The sequence below is a fragment of the Penicillium griseofulvum genome (assembly GCF_001561935.1).
Source record: "Penicillium griseofulvum strain PG3 chromosome Unknown contig_21, whole genome shotgun sequence".
NCBI lineage: Eukaryota > Fungi > Ascomycota > Eurotiomycetes > Eurotiales > Aspergillaceae > Penicillium > Penicillium griseofulvum.
The window spans coordinates 1-16933 of NW_024467480.1; the positions used below are offsets into that span (position 1 = coordinate 1).

At 48.0% G+C, this 16933-nt stretch overlaps 3 protein-coding genes across 3 annotated transcripts; 1 reads left to right on the forward strand and 2 right to left on the reverse strand.

The window, feature by feature from the left end:
- Window positions 1-34: 34 nt before the first annotated feature.
- PGRI_095810 (reverse transcriptase) lies at window positions 35-3814 on the reverse strand (the record flags this gene model as incomplete). Its single annotated transcript, XM_040797294.1, has 5 exons — window positions 35-53; window positions 124-613; window positions 675-2452; window positions 2529-3064; window positions 3107-3814. The coding sequence occupies 5 exons, from the start codon at window positions 3812-3814 to the stop codon at window positions 35-37; spliced, it is 3531 nt and encodes a 1176-aa protein (XP_040643675.1).
- A 1841-nt stretch (window positions 3815-5655) lies between these two features.
- PGRI_095820 (nucleic acid/nucleotide deaminase domain-containing protein) lies at window positions 5656-6927 on the reverse strand (the record flags this gene model as incomplete). Its single annotated transcript, XM_040797295.1, has 1 exon — window positions 5656-6927. The coding sequence occupies one exon, from the start codon at window positions 6925-6927 to the stop codon at window positions 5656-5658; it is 1272 nt and encodes a 423-aa protein (XP_040643676.1).
- A 6829-nt stretch (window positions 6928-13756) lies between these two features.
- On the forward strand, window positions 13757-15000 carry PGRI_095830 (patatin-like phospholipase family protein; the record flags this gene model as incomplete). The annotated part of the gene is made up of 3 exons (XM_040797296.1): window positions 13757-13938; window positions 14012-14038; window positions 14085-15000. 3 exons carry the CDS (start codon window positions 13757-13759, stop codon window positions 14998-15000), a joined length of 1125 nt encoding a protein of 374 aa, XP_040643677.1.
- Window positions 15001-16933: the final 1933 nt, after the last annotated feature.

The following is a 16933-nucleotide window of genomic DNA, read 5'->3' on the forward strand; positions in this document are numbered from 1 at the left end:
ATCCAGACATTGGAGGCGTAGTCCACGACCGGCGCTACCGTCGATGTGAACAGCTGCCGCGCTGTCGCTGGGGACAGACCCCGAAGTCGGCGCAGCTCCATCGCGGCCTCCAGGCCCTTGGACGCTGCCCTCGCGATCTGCTCCTTGTACTTGAGCCTAGTGTCCATTAAGACGCCCAGGATCTTCACATGGTCTTTGGGCACAACCGTCTGTCCCTTGATGGTGAACGGCTCATGGTCCGATTTATGCGTCTTGGGGGTAAAGTGTATGATAGCCGTCTTTTCAGCTTCAAAAGTCGCTCCGCTTCTCCTTTCCCAGTCGAGCGCCTCATTGATAATTGCGTCAATTCCTCCCCTGTTACTCTGCGCGGTTGGCCCGGTCACCCATGCGGTGAAATCATCCACAAAGGCAATTGCTCCTCCCTGGCAGTCGATCTGTCTTTGCACGAGGTCGGCGTTGAAGAAGAGGAATAGAATCGGAGACAGGGGCGAGCCCTGAGGCAGTCCAGGCTGTGGCAGGTCCTGAACCTCCGATGGTTGCCCATTGATCTGGATGGTCGCCGTCCGTCCAGAGCAGAACGCCTCAACCCAGCGGAGAAGGCCCTCCGGTATGCCTCGTGCCCTCATCCTTTGGAGCAGTCGTTCTTTGCAGACTCCATTGTATGCCCCTTTTACATCGAAGCTGATCCAGGCTCAGCACCCGTCGGCCGCGCCACGCCGCGTAGATTTGCTCCTGCAAGAGCAGGAGTGCCTGCTCCGCGGACCGCTGCTTTCGGGCCCCGAAGTGACTGGTCGGGAGCAGGCCGTGGGTCTCCACTGCATGCGAGATCCTTTCTGCCACCACTGACTCCAGGATCTTGCCTAGCGTCGCGAGGAGTGAGATCGGTCTCCACGCCTTAGCAATAGTGTAGTCTTCCTTGTTCGGTTTTCTCAGCGGGATGATCTTTGCGTGTCTCCACTGTTTCGGCAGCGTGCCTTCTTCCAGTGACGCCTGGAAAAGATCGAGAACGCGATGCTTGACCGTGGGCCAGGTCATTTTCCTCACTATGACCGGTAGGCCGTCCTCGCCTGGCGCCTTCCAAGACTTCGTTGCGAGCAACTGCCTCTCTACCGCTTCCATAGTGATGACCGGCATCTCTACCGGCGTTCTTTGTGGTCTTGTTCCTTCATCTTGAATGTTCTCCGGCAGGGGCGGGAAGAATTTGGTCAGAAGTTCTTCGGCTTGTTCCTCATGGTCAGTGGTGACCGTTCCATCTGCTCGGAGAAGCTGCGGAACTTTGCCGAAGGCTGCATCTTCTCCTGACTTCAGGTATTTCGCGGCTTTCCAAATGTTGTCGTTGTCGGCCAGAAACTCATTCCAGTGCTTCTTCTTTTGTTTCCGAATTGCGTCATGGTATTGCTTCGCGGCGCTTGCGGCCATGTCCTCCAGCTGTGGCACCTTTCGCCCTGCCCGTCTTTCCGAGCGGGCGTGGTTTCTCCAGTATGTGTATATCTGACGGAGTTGCGTCAGGTCCGCCGTCCACCATCGCTTTGCGTGTGGTGACGGTTTGGCCCGCGGTGTCAGGGCATGCACCGCTTCAGACACCGTGGACATCAGCCGGTCGGTCTTTTGCTGCACCGAGCCTTCCACCGGAGTGGCAGCTAGTGTTCCTGCAATTCTAGCATTGATCTCCTTCCACGGCGCATTCTTCAGCAGCAGTCGCTCTGGCTGTTTTGGAGCAGCCCACGGAGCATCGAAGACGGCTTCAATGGTGCAGTGGTCCGAACCATGCTCCGTTCCATGGACCGCACATTTGATCATCGAGTCCGTCAAGTTTTCTGAGGCGAGAGCGAGGTCGATCGTCGACTCGCAGTCCCCCGAATATCCTGCGCCGTGCCATGTCTTGGTGCCCCGTTTAAGCAGGCTGCTGAGTCCAAATTCATTCATGAGGTCGATGATTAGGTCTGCCTCGCCTTGCCTGGTCAACGACACATCGTCTCCTCCCCACAGTTGATCATGGCGGTTAAAGTCTCCCATGATCATAATCTCCACCACCGTCCCCGAATCTCGCCGTACCTTTGCAATTGCTTTCCGGAGGTGATCGCATGCGTTGTTCAATGCAGAGGCATCCCCTCCCTCTACATAAACTGATGCGATAAAAATCCGTCGTTCGGGAAGCCGAATGACGGCCGCCGTTAGGTCCGGCGACTCGATCCGCACTTGCTCCGTTTCCACATCTCTGTTGACCCACAGCATGCTTCGGATCGCCCATCTCCCTTCCCTCCACGTGGAGGGAACCATCTTTGTCCATTTGTGGTGTCCCATCGGGGTGGTCAAGAGCCGGCCTTGAATCATCCTCGCCTGGGGTTCTTGGATCGCTAGTGCCATTGCATTTTGAGTATCTTCATCGTTCATGAGACTTTCTTGCACTGCTCCCTGTTTTCTCACATTCAGTTGCATCACTCGGAGTGTTCTACTCATTACGTGACGGGTAGAGCTTCCGACAATTTCTGCTGAACGATTCATGAGGACCCCCGCATGGAACGCACTTGGGAACGGTTTGGTCGCAGTCACTGTGGCGATGCCCTTCCATAGCGCATTTTGCACATCTCTGTGCGTTCTTGCACTGGAATGCCTTATGGCCAATCTCTTGGCAGTTGTAGCATTGCGTCGGTCGTGGTCGGTGTTCGAAGACGCTGGTCACCCCAGATTCTCCCCCAGCGTGAAAGAACCCCTCAGCCAGGAGCCTTCGAGCATCACTGCCTTTGGTGAGGTAGACGACCATTGACCCATAGGCCTTTGCACTGTCCTTTTTGCTGAGCCATGCAATCTTGGCAACGGTAGCTTCATTTTCCTCGCTGAAGGCTGCTGCCACTCCGGCTCGGAGTTCACCTTTCTCATCTAGCACGATGGTTTTGTTAACACTGTCGACTTTGATTGGGTACAGCTCATCCCGAAGCACCCGCGCTCTCGCGCCGATCTTGCCTTCCGCCACTTTCTTAACCAGCTGGTGTTCAACTTCGTCGCGGCACGCTATTCTGATTCGGTTGGTGGTCTTCGGGTCCACGGTGACAGCGCGACAGCGCTAGTGCGTGTGGCCTTCCATCGCCCGAATCTCTGTCTCAACCGCCGCCCGAATTGGGCCTGCGGACATCCTCTCGTTTTCATTTGCTGCCATCTCCGAGGTGTCGATTGTGCAGTACAATGTGTCGGTAAACGTAGTTGGTGTTGTGTTCGATGTCGAGAGACTCCGTATATTGCTTGGGTGGCTGAGCGGGGGTGTACGGGCGACATCTGCATACGACGGAGATCCCGTGGGAGCGGGAACGCTGATCTCCTCGCGCAAGGATTGTATTTCGCGAAGAATCTCATCATGGTGGTTCGGAGAGCATGCCTCGGGGTAGGATTGCGGTGTCGTGGGGCTATCTGTCAGGGTCTGTAGCTCGTGTCGAACTCCTGCAAGGGCGACGCCAAATTCCTCCTTGGCTTTCCGAAACTCTTCTTGGACCTTCTGGAGTTCTTCTCTATGCAGCTCATCTCGCCGTCGGATCTCTTCCCTGAGTTTGACCAGCTCCTTTACCAAATTGCTGACATCGAGGTCGTCGCTCTCGGTCGCGGAGTCGTCCGAAGTTGCCACGTCAGGCTGAGATTCGGGTTCAATTCTCTTCTTTTGCTGGGGTCGCGTCTTCCTCTGTTCATTGTCGATCTCTTGTTCTTGAGCGTAGTTTCTTGGTGGTCTGGTGGTGCGTTTCGGTCTCGACAGTCGCGGTGGTGAGTCTCCGCGTTCGTCGCGGTCGGGCGGTTCAGGGGTTCGCATCGCGGCCCGTCCCGCCATTACCCTCGATCAGTACAGGGAGTCGGTACTGTCGCCACGTGGCACTCCGCAAAACTCCAAAGTCGGCCTCTAAGGTTTTCGATTAGTCGAGTTCTATCAGCGGTATAGTACGCTCTTTGCGATCAGATACAGTGATCGAATTTCCCAAAATTACTACAGTACGTCCCGAAACTGGTGCAACCGCCTATACTCTTTCAGTGATTATTTGGCCCCACTGCCAAGAATCACTAGACCATGTTGGGGCCTAATTCGGAATAACAATATTCCCGTACTAGTCTCCATACCGTGATTCACTTTCATTAAAATACGGCGCCTCGTCTCGTAACTGTATTGGCGATTCAAGGAACTAGAATTTTCCATGGAAATGCAAACAAAGTCAAACACTAGAGCTTGGCAGTCCCTCGAGAAACCGATGACCTGTCACTTCCCTTCCGCTCCTATGTCCAAGTCAGTCTTGAGGGCTTACTCGGCAGCCGACCTGCAAATAGAGACTTGATTACTTGCTTACTGCCCTTACTAGAATCGGAGGCATCCCTTCTATAATCAACGACAGTAATTTTCTTATATCGAGAGGCAAATCATTCAACTTGTTTACAGCACGTCCCGAAACTGGTGGCACTACCTACACTCTTCGATTATTTCTCTGATCCGGGTTGCCAAAATACGCTAGCTCATATCAAAACAGCTTCTTCGGAAGATCGATATTTCCGTATCCTCAGACATGCAGGTCGCTCCCATAGTGTATTACAAGATTTGTGTTTGACGACATTACTGAGGTTCCACTATATTGAAATAATCAAATCAACTAGCCATGACAACGCACATAGAAATTATAGGTCATTCGACGAGAATCCTTTCCAGCCTCTTTGCTGCAGAGCAGTCTTGCGGCATAGCCTTGTTATCTCCATTTTTCCTGAATCAACCTGGCTGTCCCGAAAAGACACGTCCACTACCGCTCCATCCTCGCACGATGTAACTGCCAAGTATTCTAACATACCTGGAAACATTTCCAGTATACTCCGCTCTGTCAAAGTCCTAAAATAGAAGGCAATGTGTTAAAAACGCGAAATAAGTATAGGTATTTTGTCATTAACGAGTCAGTCTTACATTTGCTCCAGTATGACCTGCTTGTCGGCATTTCTTTTTTCCTGCTTAGTATCAAAATACTGCCACCTGCGAATCTCATCTTCTGGAGTTTTACGCTCCCATTCCGAGCGAATCATATTTTCAATCAAGTGCTCGAGGCTTAAAAATGCATCAGGCACGTCCTCGCAATCAAATCTGAATGAGCCTTCGTCCTCATGAAACTTCGTGATGAATACATCACCATACCAAAAGTATTCCTCAAATGGAACAGAGTCGATCCGTAAAAGGTTCATCAGGTACTTGTTTGGCGGAAGATCATCCTTTCGGCACCAGTAGAAAAGATAATCCCCATTAAGTTCGGCTAGGTCTTGGTCCTTGATCGATATCCATCAGTGGGCGCGGTCGAAATTGGATTTGCCCCAGTAAGTGCTTAAGTCAGGTATGCAAAAGGTCACAGGCTCTGTGCCTGGGTAGTCGGTAGGACAGCGGTAAAAATCAATCATTCGACAATGAGCAGGCTCTCCAGTGGCCGGAAACCGAATACATTGCCTAGAGCACACAAGTTCTTTCAAACAACCAACCTCGCCTTCCGTACCACCAGGCGTAGTCCAGGACTCTGCTTCTCTCATTCTTGTAAGAGCGCTGTGCTTCAGTGCTCCTCCCGCAACTGTCACATTTGTCGAGGATTCTGCTCTTTTTGGTCGTTGAGTGCGAAGGAAATCCTTGAGCTGCTGCTGCATTAAAACCTGGATATCTTAGAGAGCAACAGAGAGGTTGAATTGAACGCCAGGGTAAGAAACTGAATCGCTGCCTAGTGCAATATGCCAAAATGGGTAGGCCGTACCATGGGAACCGCGTGTTTGGTAGTATCCTCGAGTATCCGTCCTCTTATCCTTGTAGTGAGTAAGGAGCTGGTAGCATAGCCAACATGACATTTTACTACACCCGATATATGGGAAAGGATCTGTGTTGGTGGAAAAGGAACCTTCGAATTTTAGAAGAAGCTGAACCTCAGCATGACAGGTAGTCAATAAATTGGTCGGGCGACCCCGCAGCTTGTCAAGATGATGTTTCTGCGGTTGTGGAACTTGTTCCATTTTCACTAGCTCTTGAACCCGTTGAATCAGTTGGCTCTTCTTCAGCCATCTGGCATCGGGTGGAGGGAGACAAGAAATGGTTATAGTTTTGAAAGATTTTTGAAGCTCGATGGCGGTCTCCTTAAATGTCTCATATGCAGATCTCAGGCGGCCTAAAAAGAATACAGAGCGCCGAATCCTTCCAATATGGGATGTTAGTCCAACGGGCGCAGCCACAGGACGTAGCTGGTAGGCAATAGATATCATGCGCTTCAAAACCTCCAAGGGTATGCTGTCAGCCTTGTATTGTGCAGACAATTCATGCAGCTCTTTTGCTAAAACAATCCCATCCGACCTCGTATTGAAGGCGGCAGCGAGGTCATCTTTAGATGAACCTTTGATACGAGATATGTAGATATGTAGACGTTGCTTGTAGTAGCTGATGAGTTTCGTCCACATCTGATCCTTGTCGATGGCTGGTCGCTTCATGGTAGATGCGATGATCCTCACCCATTTCGTCAGACTATTTGCCAATTCTTCGTCTATCTTCATTCTCTTGCTATCTTCGATTGAGTCGCTTCCAATCCCATTTTTTGCAACATAAACAATCGGGGCGCCGTGATCGAAGACTAGACCCGATGCCGTCACATGGATGGCTCCGTTGATTGTCGCTTTAGACCGCCGTCGTTCATGACGTGGGATGGATTTTTCTTGGGAAAATGTTTCGGCAATATGATCAAGGAATTTCGCTAGCACCTGGTCTTTTGATGTAGAGCCTGAGAGCTGGTGCATTATTGTTGAATCATTGTCAGTTTCGAACTCCCATTCATCATGATCCGGAACCTTGTTAATAGTAGTATATTCCGCGATTTCCTGTGGTCCTTGAGACACAGAAAGAAGAGAGGCCAGAGAGAGGAAGGTTGTGTTATCAAACCCGAATATATCTGACATCTTTCAGGATATGTTGAATATGATGGTAGTAGAAAACCGTTCAGCTCGATCTCCGGAGGAACACTGTCGGTCTCCCAATCCCACTAGATGGGGACAGGGAGGGGGTTGGCGCACGCTAGCTCTGAAATGGAAATCTAGGTATCAAAAGTATCGAATGTGTAAGTGAATACACCTCGCCATATATTCTGTATACGATACAATACAAGCCCACTGACAAGGATACCCTGGAAAAACTGGCTATGGACTAACGCATTTTGGCAGTACGGATGCGAAAAAGAGAATGCCTCATGAGGAACCCTTTGCTGTAAAGCCACTTTTGGAGCCATCTAGGGTTAGTCAAAAGTGTTTCCCGAGAAAAGCTGCTCCGGGCGAGGGGCATGGAGGTGCCACGTAAGTTGAATTTACAAGCTAATACAGAATTGAAATTACTATGTAATTCAATTACGGCGAAATACACGGGAACTCTCGAAATAATTTCCAATGTAGACTAAAGTCTCTTGGCAGTGGGGCTAAATCATCACTTAAAGAGTGTGGGCTGTTGCACCAGTTTCGGGACGTACTGTAACCCACGAGGATCTGCTGCGATACTGACATCTGAGATGACATATTCTGCAAGGCTTTATGTATGGGCTCTGATGAGACACAGTACTATATATATAATGACATGTATACAGTGATATTCGAAATCAGTTTTAACTCTAATCTCTCTCTCTTTAGGTCGCCGGCTCCACCTAAGGAGCACTAGTCTATATTAGGATATCTTTCCGCTACCCATTCGATTTCCCAGCGTAGTCAGTGGACATAAACTACACCCCCTTGGCCCCAACTAGGTCACCACTATACCATCTTCCTACATAAAACGCGTAGTAATCATAAAAAAAACCATCCAAAAATAGTATGCGAAGCTGCTTTTTCCGGAGTGAAAGGCTGGTTTCTTCCCTCCTAGACCTCTAATATTAGTCATTTTACAGGATGGATCGAAACCAGTTTCACCGTTTCCTCGCAGAGATTAATTACTTCTTGAACACTCTTTCGAAACACACTATACCTATTACGGTTACTTTCTCCTCACCCCTGTTCTTGGTCGAATTCTAGTACACACGTGAATAACGGATAAAAATAGCTTCTGTATTGATGTTGTATGGTGGCAAGAATTAGGCAGCAGGGCAATCAAGTGTGTTCGATATTCCTTTGTACGACCTCATTTTGTTCGTGCTGAGCTCTCCTTGATCTTTCTTGCCTTTTCTGTTGGGCTTCCTCTCGTTCTTTCTGATTTCGTTGTGCTCTCTCAATTCTCCTTTTTTCAGATGCCTCGTTCTGTTGACTGAACCTCGCCTGGCGATCCGCTTTTCGCCTCTGAGAAATCTCCATATCTTCAACCATTCTCCCAATGTTTTCAAGTCTCCTTTCCATTGCAACATTTTGTAGCTCGAGCATACGTTGGAAATTCATCGTCTTCGTTTCAGCTAACGAATTATCTGGGTTCGAATACTCGCTCTGCTGCTTATGTGCTTGATTCGGAGCTACTAGTGGGACATGGGGGGCTCTAATATCCCAGAACGTGCTCAAAAACTGGGTTAGCTTTTATATAAAGTTAATCATATCAGCGATACATAGGGAAAGGGACTCCCAGCGTACTTGTTCACCAAACGCTTTTTCGAATTCTGCTCCCCCCAGTCGTTTCAATATCGCTAACACGTTCTGTGCACTCTTTGCATATTTGGCGATTGTAGCTGCGTTCACAACAACTCGGTGCACTGCGCAATGTCGGATTTGCCGAATCCGATGCAAATCAGAGCAGAATAATTCACGTTCTTGTTCCGATATGCCACAAGACTGGAAGGCTACTTTGTGATGAAAACAAAAGAACTCAATGACTTTTTCAGATAGCCGACTTAGTTCTGCTGCCTCGGGGCAAGACCAGTGACAGTCATCGACCAAGCCTGGAGCTACTATGCGGCAAAACTGATATAAGAAGAACTCAAGCTGAGTTTGCCATCGACAAAGGAGTGTGTGCCTTTTTTGAAAGCTGTCCATAATTAGATACTTACCAGTGTCACTAGTGGAATTAAGCAGACTTGCCTATCAGCCGTTTTACCTGCATCGTCCGAATCTGGATCCGTGTGGCTGATCAACACCATCTTCGTTTGCAGAACTATCAAATGATGATTTCAATATGTAGCAGGGGGAAAACAACAGAAAGGATTCATATGTGCGAATGGTTTTCACACATATAAAAATTGTTAGACGCCCCTCAGATCAATGACGTGAAGACTTGGGGAGCGAGCTCTGGGGCCTATGCCAGGGCAGTGTTCACGGTACCAATATTTCGTAAGGTTGGGCTTATATAATACTACATTCCAGTTCCATTCAATGAAAATAATTAGGCTAAGACATAGATAGACTAGCGTGTTTCAGTATGGGGGGTTCGAGAAATACTTATCTGTGTTCAGCTGGTGAAACTGATTTCGATCCATCCTGTATATATACTATATCAGCACTCCGTAGTGATAATTATAATATCAACAATATTTCTCTTTGACCAGCAGAATATTATGAATCTAAGTGGGGCGGGGGGGGGGGGTGTACCATGTAATTACTTATGTCTGTCCCACTGACTGTACGCTGGGAAATCGCATGGGTAGCGGAAAGATATCCTAATGCAGACTAGTGCGCCTTGAGTGGGCCCAGCGAGATAAAGAGAGAGATTAGAGTTAAAACTGATTTCGAATACAGTGATATTCGAAATCAGTTTTAACTCAGTTCTCTTCCTCTTTCCCTCCCGAGGCCCCACCTCAAGCGCACTAGTCCATATTCGGACATAATTCCGCCAACCTTGCATTGGAGTGCCAAGGTATGGGAGTGACATGCTAATTGTGACTAAGCACTCACCTACGAAGTCTCTATTCCCATTTCCGACTGTCACTTATGGCTCTTGTTCCTTCGTGAGGCCAGTGGTGGTCTCCAGGGGTGGAGGTGTATCAATCCGCCGGGCGTTTATTCCCTCGCGGTACGCACCAAGGCTTCCTCTTAGCAGGTATATCACGTGAAGTCATTCTAATGCATGAGCAATCACATCTCATTGGCCAATCAATCGTCGGTGTGTGCCTGTAAGAGCGCGTTATATTCTTAGCGTGTCTGTGATAAGTCTTAAAATCTTGCGGTGAGAATTTTTTACCTCTACATATGATTCCAGCACACCAGACTCGGGATACCTAGACAACGATTTCCCTTAATCGCCCCGACAAAGCCTCAACTACCGATACAATAAACTCGGCTTACTGCTGTTGATCAAACACTCATGCAGGCGTTATTTCCGTATCAGCAAGCGCTGGAACTGTATCACATTTCAATCGTTGACGCCGCCCAAACCCTCGGAATAGTGCTTAGTGACCAAGGCAAATTAAATGCGGCCGAGCGAGTGTTCAGGTGGGCGCTAGCCGAGTACGGAAAAGCGCTAGGAACGGACAACATTTCAACTCTCGACACTGCGCTCTGCCTCGGGATACTATTCAGCGACCAAGGAAAACCAGATGAGGCCGAGCAAATAATCAGGTGGGCGCTAGCTAGGTACGACAAAACGCTAGGGCCGGACCACATTGCAACTCTCGACACTGCCAAATGCCTTAAGATAGTGCTTAGAGCCAGAGGAAAGCCAGATGAGGCCGAGCAAATGGTTTAGGTGCGCGCTGGCCGGGTACGAGAAAGCACTACGACCGGACCAACTTTGAACTTTGAATGCCGTGGAAAGTTTCAGTGTGCAATATTGTATATACTTATGATATACGTTGTTGCCGCTGGTATAGACGCATGAATGGATGTATTTAATTTGCCCTGACCCCTCGCAATGGAAAGTAATATGCGGGCTACATCTACTACAAAAATGTATGTTGATTGATCCCTGATATTCTTCAAATTGCCTGAATGGTGAACTTTGAGCCTCACCTGGTAAAGCCTGTCGTGGCCTTGTTGTTATTTGCAGTATTAGGCTGTCCTCATGGTGTAGCTGTGATGGGTTGTGGGATTGTCAAGAAATGGGATTACTTTAAGTTGCACTGACTCGTCAAAGATACATGAACAAATGTGAGGTTGGCGGAATGATTTCCTAATATGGACTAGAGTGTGGGGTGGGTCCCTGGGAGATAAAGAGTAGAAGAATTGAGTTAAAACTGATTTCGAATATCACTGTATCACTGTAGTAGATCAGAGATAGTTGCCCTTTCGGTTCAGCCGCCGGGCGTTAATGAATTGTGTGTGTGTGTGTGTGTGTGTGTACAGTATCTCCAATCCATTTGCGACTCCTCTTTTAACATTATTGTATAAATCGTATCATGATTTTGGCTAAAAATGGTGTTTGCACGTTGTATATCATTAGCTGTATCAGGTCGAGCATGCCCCGCTTGCTTTCTCACAATCTCTAATATACCAGACTGCATAGCACACAATATGATCCGACGTATGAAAATATAACCGTAGACGAAGGGGCGATGCAACTTATTTATATTAGCTGTTGTGGCATCTCTGGGGAGGATAACTTGCCCTCATTTTTCCATTGCGAATCAAAGAAATACCGCAAAAATTGAAGAGGGCGCTGTAGCAAGCTGTTAGTAGTTTCTATGTAATCAGAAGTTAAATTCTCGCACTAAACGAGAGGACGTTTGGCCAGAGGAAAATACCATCAGTATTTTGATATTAGAGACTGGATACTAGATTAAATGACCTCATATAACTTATACACTCACAAATAATGGCTAGAGTCTGATTTCTAGTGGAAGAATGTGAGGGCCAACCCACTTATCGCTATGACAGAGCTGTCACACGGAGTTGTTAAGTAATTGATGGCAGGAAATCGTTTCACAAGATTGGAGATACCGGAAATAAATAATATAAAAGCACCAGTGCTCTCAGGAAGCCATATTACTTGCAATGCGCAGGGGATCATTATGGCGGCGTGGCTCGATATACTCTCTGATACTACCGGCAGTTCTTTGGTAGACACGGGGCGATTTGAAGAAATCATCCAGGGAATGAGCCACCCCAACTCGCAATATCCCTCTATTGTCTATTTTTCTGGCAATGGAAATCGCATAAAGGCCCTTCAAGCTTTGTTTCCTCACAATAATGTCACACGCAAGGGTCCTGCTGGGCTGATTCGAGCGCATCTTAGTACAGCAACTGCACATACTGAGCATCCTGTCATATTTGCCGAGAGTAACCCTTTTAGCCAAGCTGGGGTGGGTGACAGTTGCTTGCTGAGGTGGTCTGGAGACAGACATCGACGATATCCTCTCGCCCTTGGGAAGTCTCAGCCTCTAGCAGACCTTCAACAAGAAGTGATTAGACACAAGATTTTGCCATGGACACATGTTCTTTGCTTTTTTGTCGACACCGCCCCTGACATGCGAAATGTACAACAGCTGCTAGATGCACCGACTGGGACCCTATCAATTGGGGCTTCACATATCCATGGTATGATGCGGGTTGTTATTGTGCTGTCAGGCAACCCTCAACCTGAGGCGCATGATGCGGATGATGACTTTGAATTACCCAGTGCATGGTTAGGGCAGCACAGAATCACAGTTCTAAATATCCGTGACCGGTCAGGCTTGTCCCCATCCGTTGCATTCGACCCATTGAGAAGCCTGGTTCTTGAGCAAATCCAAGAGATCCAATCATTACAGAAAGAGAAATGCCTCTCATTCTCAGCCGTGCACCTCAGCGCACTCTGGGGCCGAGGTCTTCAACTTCGGATGGGAAGTTCAAACCCAGCCAACCTTGACTGTCTTTTGGTGGCACGAGAGGGTTATAAAAGGAAACCAGCAATGGTCAGTTGTTTTGTAGAGCTAAAATCTCAATTTGCAAGTTCTGCTTGTCCTGAGAATGAGCTTTACAACTTCATAGCCTCGGCTCTCCTTCTGGATGCTTATCCGCCTGGGATGCATCGTAAGCTATCTTTGCCTATGGTTTACTCTGTCACTAATGATTTCAATCATCGTAGTTTTCGAGCCGAAAATGGTTTTCAACACCCTTTATCGGGCATATTGTCGGAATGCCTGGGAAGGGGTAGACGCTGAAATAGTCTGCAATAAAGTTTTGCACCGCTTCATCGAGGGCTTTGTTCAATTGAAGTCCAAGGTCTCAGCAGACATCCGTCACGAAGCGCTAGTTCAGTTCCATCGCCGATGGGGGGGCTTGCATTCAACAACAACTTGCTTTGCTTGCATGTGTGGACCACCAGAGCATATGTTGCCTTGCAGGCATACAATTTGTGATAACTGCGTTGTCATATATGGGACTAAAAGTCCCCGTACGGAGTACCACATCGACCTACCAAAATGCCCTATCTGTGACGAGGCAGTGAATCTCACGGTTCGTCAACTTCCACCAACCAAGGGGCCAATCGTGGTAAGTCTAGATGGGGGAGGGGTTCGTGGTATCGTCCAATTAGGGCTTCTGCGAGCACTAGAAAGGCGGATTGGCGGAATATCGATAGCACAGGTCGCCGATTTATTTGCGGGGACAAGTGTTGGTAAGATCATCTGTGACAAAGAAGACTGCACCTTTGGATGAAAGACTCTGATCCGTAAAAAAAGGGGCGCTTTTGGCGGTAGATATGATATTGAATGGCCTATCTGCAGAGGAGAGTTGCGCCAAATTTCCGGCTTTTGCTCGGATGATTTTCGGATCGCCTCCTAAGCATGCACCAAAATTCCCGATATCCCGGTGCGCTACATGGATAAAAAGCCTGGCGTGCTTTTTAGCTGATTGTCAGTACGACTCAGAAAGACTAGAGGATGCCTTGCAAAGAGTGGTCGACCCCCAACGCCGGATGTTCGATGTCACGACGACAAGCTCCACCGGTTGCCGAGTCGCCATTATCGCGAGTCGTACTTCTGATGGAAAAGCTTGTGTCTTGGCAAATTATCGTGGAATGGGCCAGCGAGAAGCGAGTGCAGCATACGAGTTCCTTGTCCCTAAGACGGCGGATGAGAATCCTCACGTATGGAAAGTGTGAGTTGGGTTGAACTGTTATCAATTTGATTTGGAACGAACGAAGAGCTTTACTGATGAACAATACCAATAGAGCTCAATGCAGCGTCGCAGCCCCCTTGTAAGTATCCCAGGTAGCTTTGAAGACGGTGACTAATGACATGCAGCTTTTTCCGATCAAAATCCCTCCCAGGATTTGGTGCGCTGCAGGATGGCGGAGTCAGAGCCAACAATCCTCTGGCAATTGCGCTCAAGGAGTCAGTAGTCATCTGGCCCTCTGCAAAAACCCATGATCTACTCTTGTCAGTGGGAACGGGCTCATTTTCTTCCGTGGCTAAGCCAATTGAGGGTGCTAGTCGTATACTGCAAGACAGTGCCATCCCTCGCATGATCCGAGCGACGATGTCCTCCCCATGTATGGATGGCGAGCAAGGATTCCATGAGGCACTCAATTTCGTGCCAGATGTGGAGAGATCAAACATCTTTCGGCTGAATCACGAGTTGCCTGAGCCACTTCCTCGGTTGGACGATGTGAGCAAATTAGAAGGGATGTCCAAGATGCATTTTACTGTTCCGACTGAACTAGTGAGAACTATCTTGGCGACCGCTTTTTTCTTCTTCGAACTCGATGAGTTGCCAATCAAAAGCCAAGGAGTCTTTTTCTGTAAAGGCTCAGTCCTGTGCTCCCGGTCATATTCCAGGGACCTGGTAAAACTGGTCATGGTGGAATTTCCAGGCGCAAGGTTTGAAATGGCCCATGGCCAACGCCTTGGTGACGTTGATGATGATGATGGTTGCCGCGTATGTGGATACTACCGCAAAAAGGTGGGATTTTCAATCAATGGACTTCATGAAATGACATCAATTGGGATTGCCGGTTCTTCGTTCTTCCAAAGGATTGGCGGCTTTCCTAAGTCGGTTCAAGAGCTCCTCGATGATCAACAAGCAAATTCCCACTTTGGTCGTGCAGACCATTTGGTTAATTCCTGGCCCCCGAAAAGGAATTGCTACTGTTCCCCACGGGTTAAACGTCATATCAAATTCTTGGAGCCAGCCTTGACACACAAGAAGCGGCGGCTATGAATTGTTTCTGCACTTGTTCTACGTTGACTGGTTCAAGGTGGGGGTGCTCATTTATTAGAAGATTCAAGGCTATACTTTCCGTACTATGACGTGGGCGGGCTCCCACTGTCATTTGGCTCTGGTGAACCCGATGAAAGCTATCGGAACGTTCGGTTTATATATCGCTGCCGATTGCCACGCGCCTGAGTTCTCTGAATGCCCACTGCTACTGTCTTGATGTCAAGCAGGGGATTTGGGACGGTTTGTGAAACGAGGAATGGTAGTGGTCAGAAGTGAAAGAGTTATCTCCTATAAAGCTCAAAAAATAGAATAGAACCAATACCTAAACAAATCTAGCAATAATTGCTGGAGCTCAATATCTCCCAATATCACCATAGTGATCTGGTCTGGGTGATTTAATCCAAATCCACTGACAAGGGACCCTCTACCTCTCCAAGTATCTGAAAGGGGTATTTTGAGGCGAAATGGCCAGGGATGGGGTCAATGGATTTTCCAAGTGTGTCAGATTGCACTAAATGCAATTTTATCATTCCTGTTTTATCATTTGGTTTTCATATTCCCTTCTGTCTTGCGTCTGTTTTGCATCTGTTTCGCTAGATATTATTCATATACCGTTGTTCATTACGTTGATTTATCGTTTATTACTGAATTTTTATCGTTGATGTTAGTACTAAAAAGTTTTCTTATATTATTCTTTCTTCACTTTACACGCAGATAATCACGAATAGCCGTAGCCTGCTTGGAAGAAGGCTGTGCCCATGACCCGATTATAATCGAAATTTGACAGGGCCTAATAGTTATCTAGAATACAGCAATTAACCACCGATACCAACCGCTTTTCAAACCGGTGAAGTATATTCACAGACCACCTCACCAAACTGCATGCCTTTTCCGCCGACTTGAACAACCTATGGAATTCCCTGGTAACAATACGCTACAGCCCGTTTTCTCATCTGCACTCACTGTATCCCTCAAGATCTGCACAGAATCCCTATATCCGACCTGCGTCATGTTGCATCTGGTGGAGAAACATTGACCGGGGTTTTGGCGGGCAAGCCCACAACCACCGTTGAACAGAGGACCACATTTAAGCAAGCCGGTTTGGAGGTTTCTCCGTCTTTGATAATTCTGTGACCGCCCCCAGGTTCCGACCGAATTCCTCTCCCAATTTTCACTGTACCGATTCTTGCACCAATCCACCTTCCACTGTCGCCCTCATTCGGAGGATTGTCTGTCATCAACATGTCTAGAATCAAGGTCTCTATGACAGACAAGCCTGCCTGGCCTGCATAGGAAAGAAGAATTCTCTTTCTCGACTGCGCCAGCACCGAGAGATGCCTTGGGAGGAAAAGTCCAGGACATACTTCATGCAGTTCGGCGTGAAAGTGAGGTGCAGACAAAACACCCTGTCACAGAAACATAATGTATTATAGAGCTTGTTTTGTGCATCCGATTCTAGTCAGCGCGAGCGAAAAGAGTATTGCTCTCTCTGGGCTAACATGAATATAGCTTACGAGTCAAGAAGCTTCTATGTCAAGATGGTCACCTGGTGTATACTACCGTACATGATTCTATGCGACAACCCGTGAATCACCACCGTAGTTCTCGCGGAAGATGGAATCCATGGATCTAGACAAAAGTGGCCAAAGTCATGACGTTGCTAAATCTTGCTTAGGTGGCAAAGCAACCTTCTTCCCGAGTCCGTTCGACGCGTACATAGTAGTATTAGTGTTATACTACTATCTCTTCTGGCAACAACTTTCGCAAATCCTGAAGAAGGGAAAGGGCTTTGTGTTCTTTCATTTCCTTTTTAACTGGGCTGATGGATTGTGAAAAGTTAATTCAATTGCTTTCGGACGAACAGTCAGCTCAAGCGCCTCTTGTTAGAATATTGAGACAATACCTATCAAATGGTCAAGGCTTCTGGAGTGGA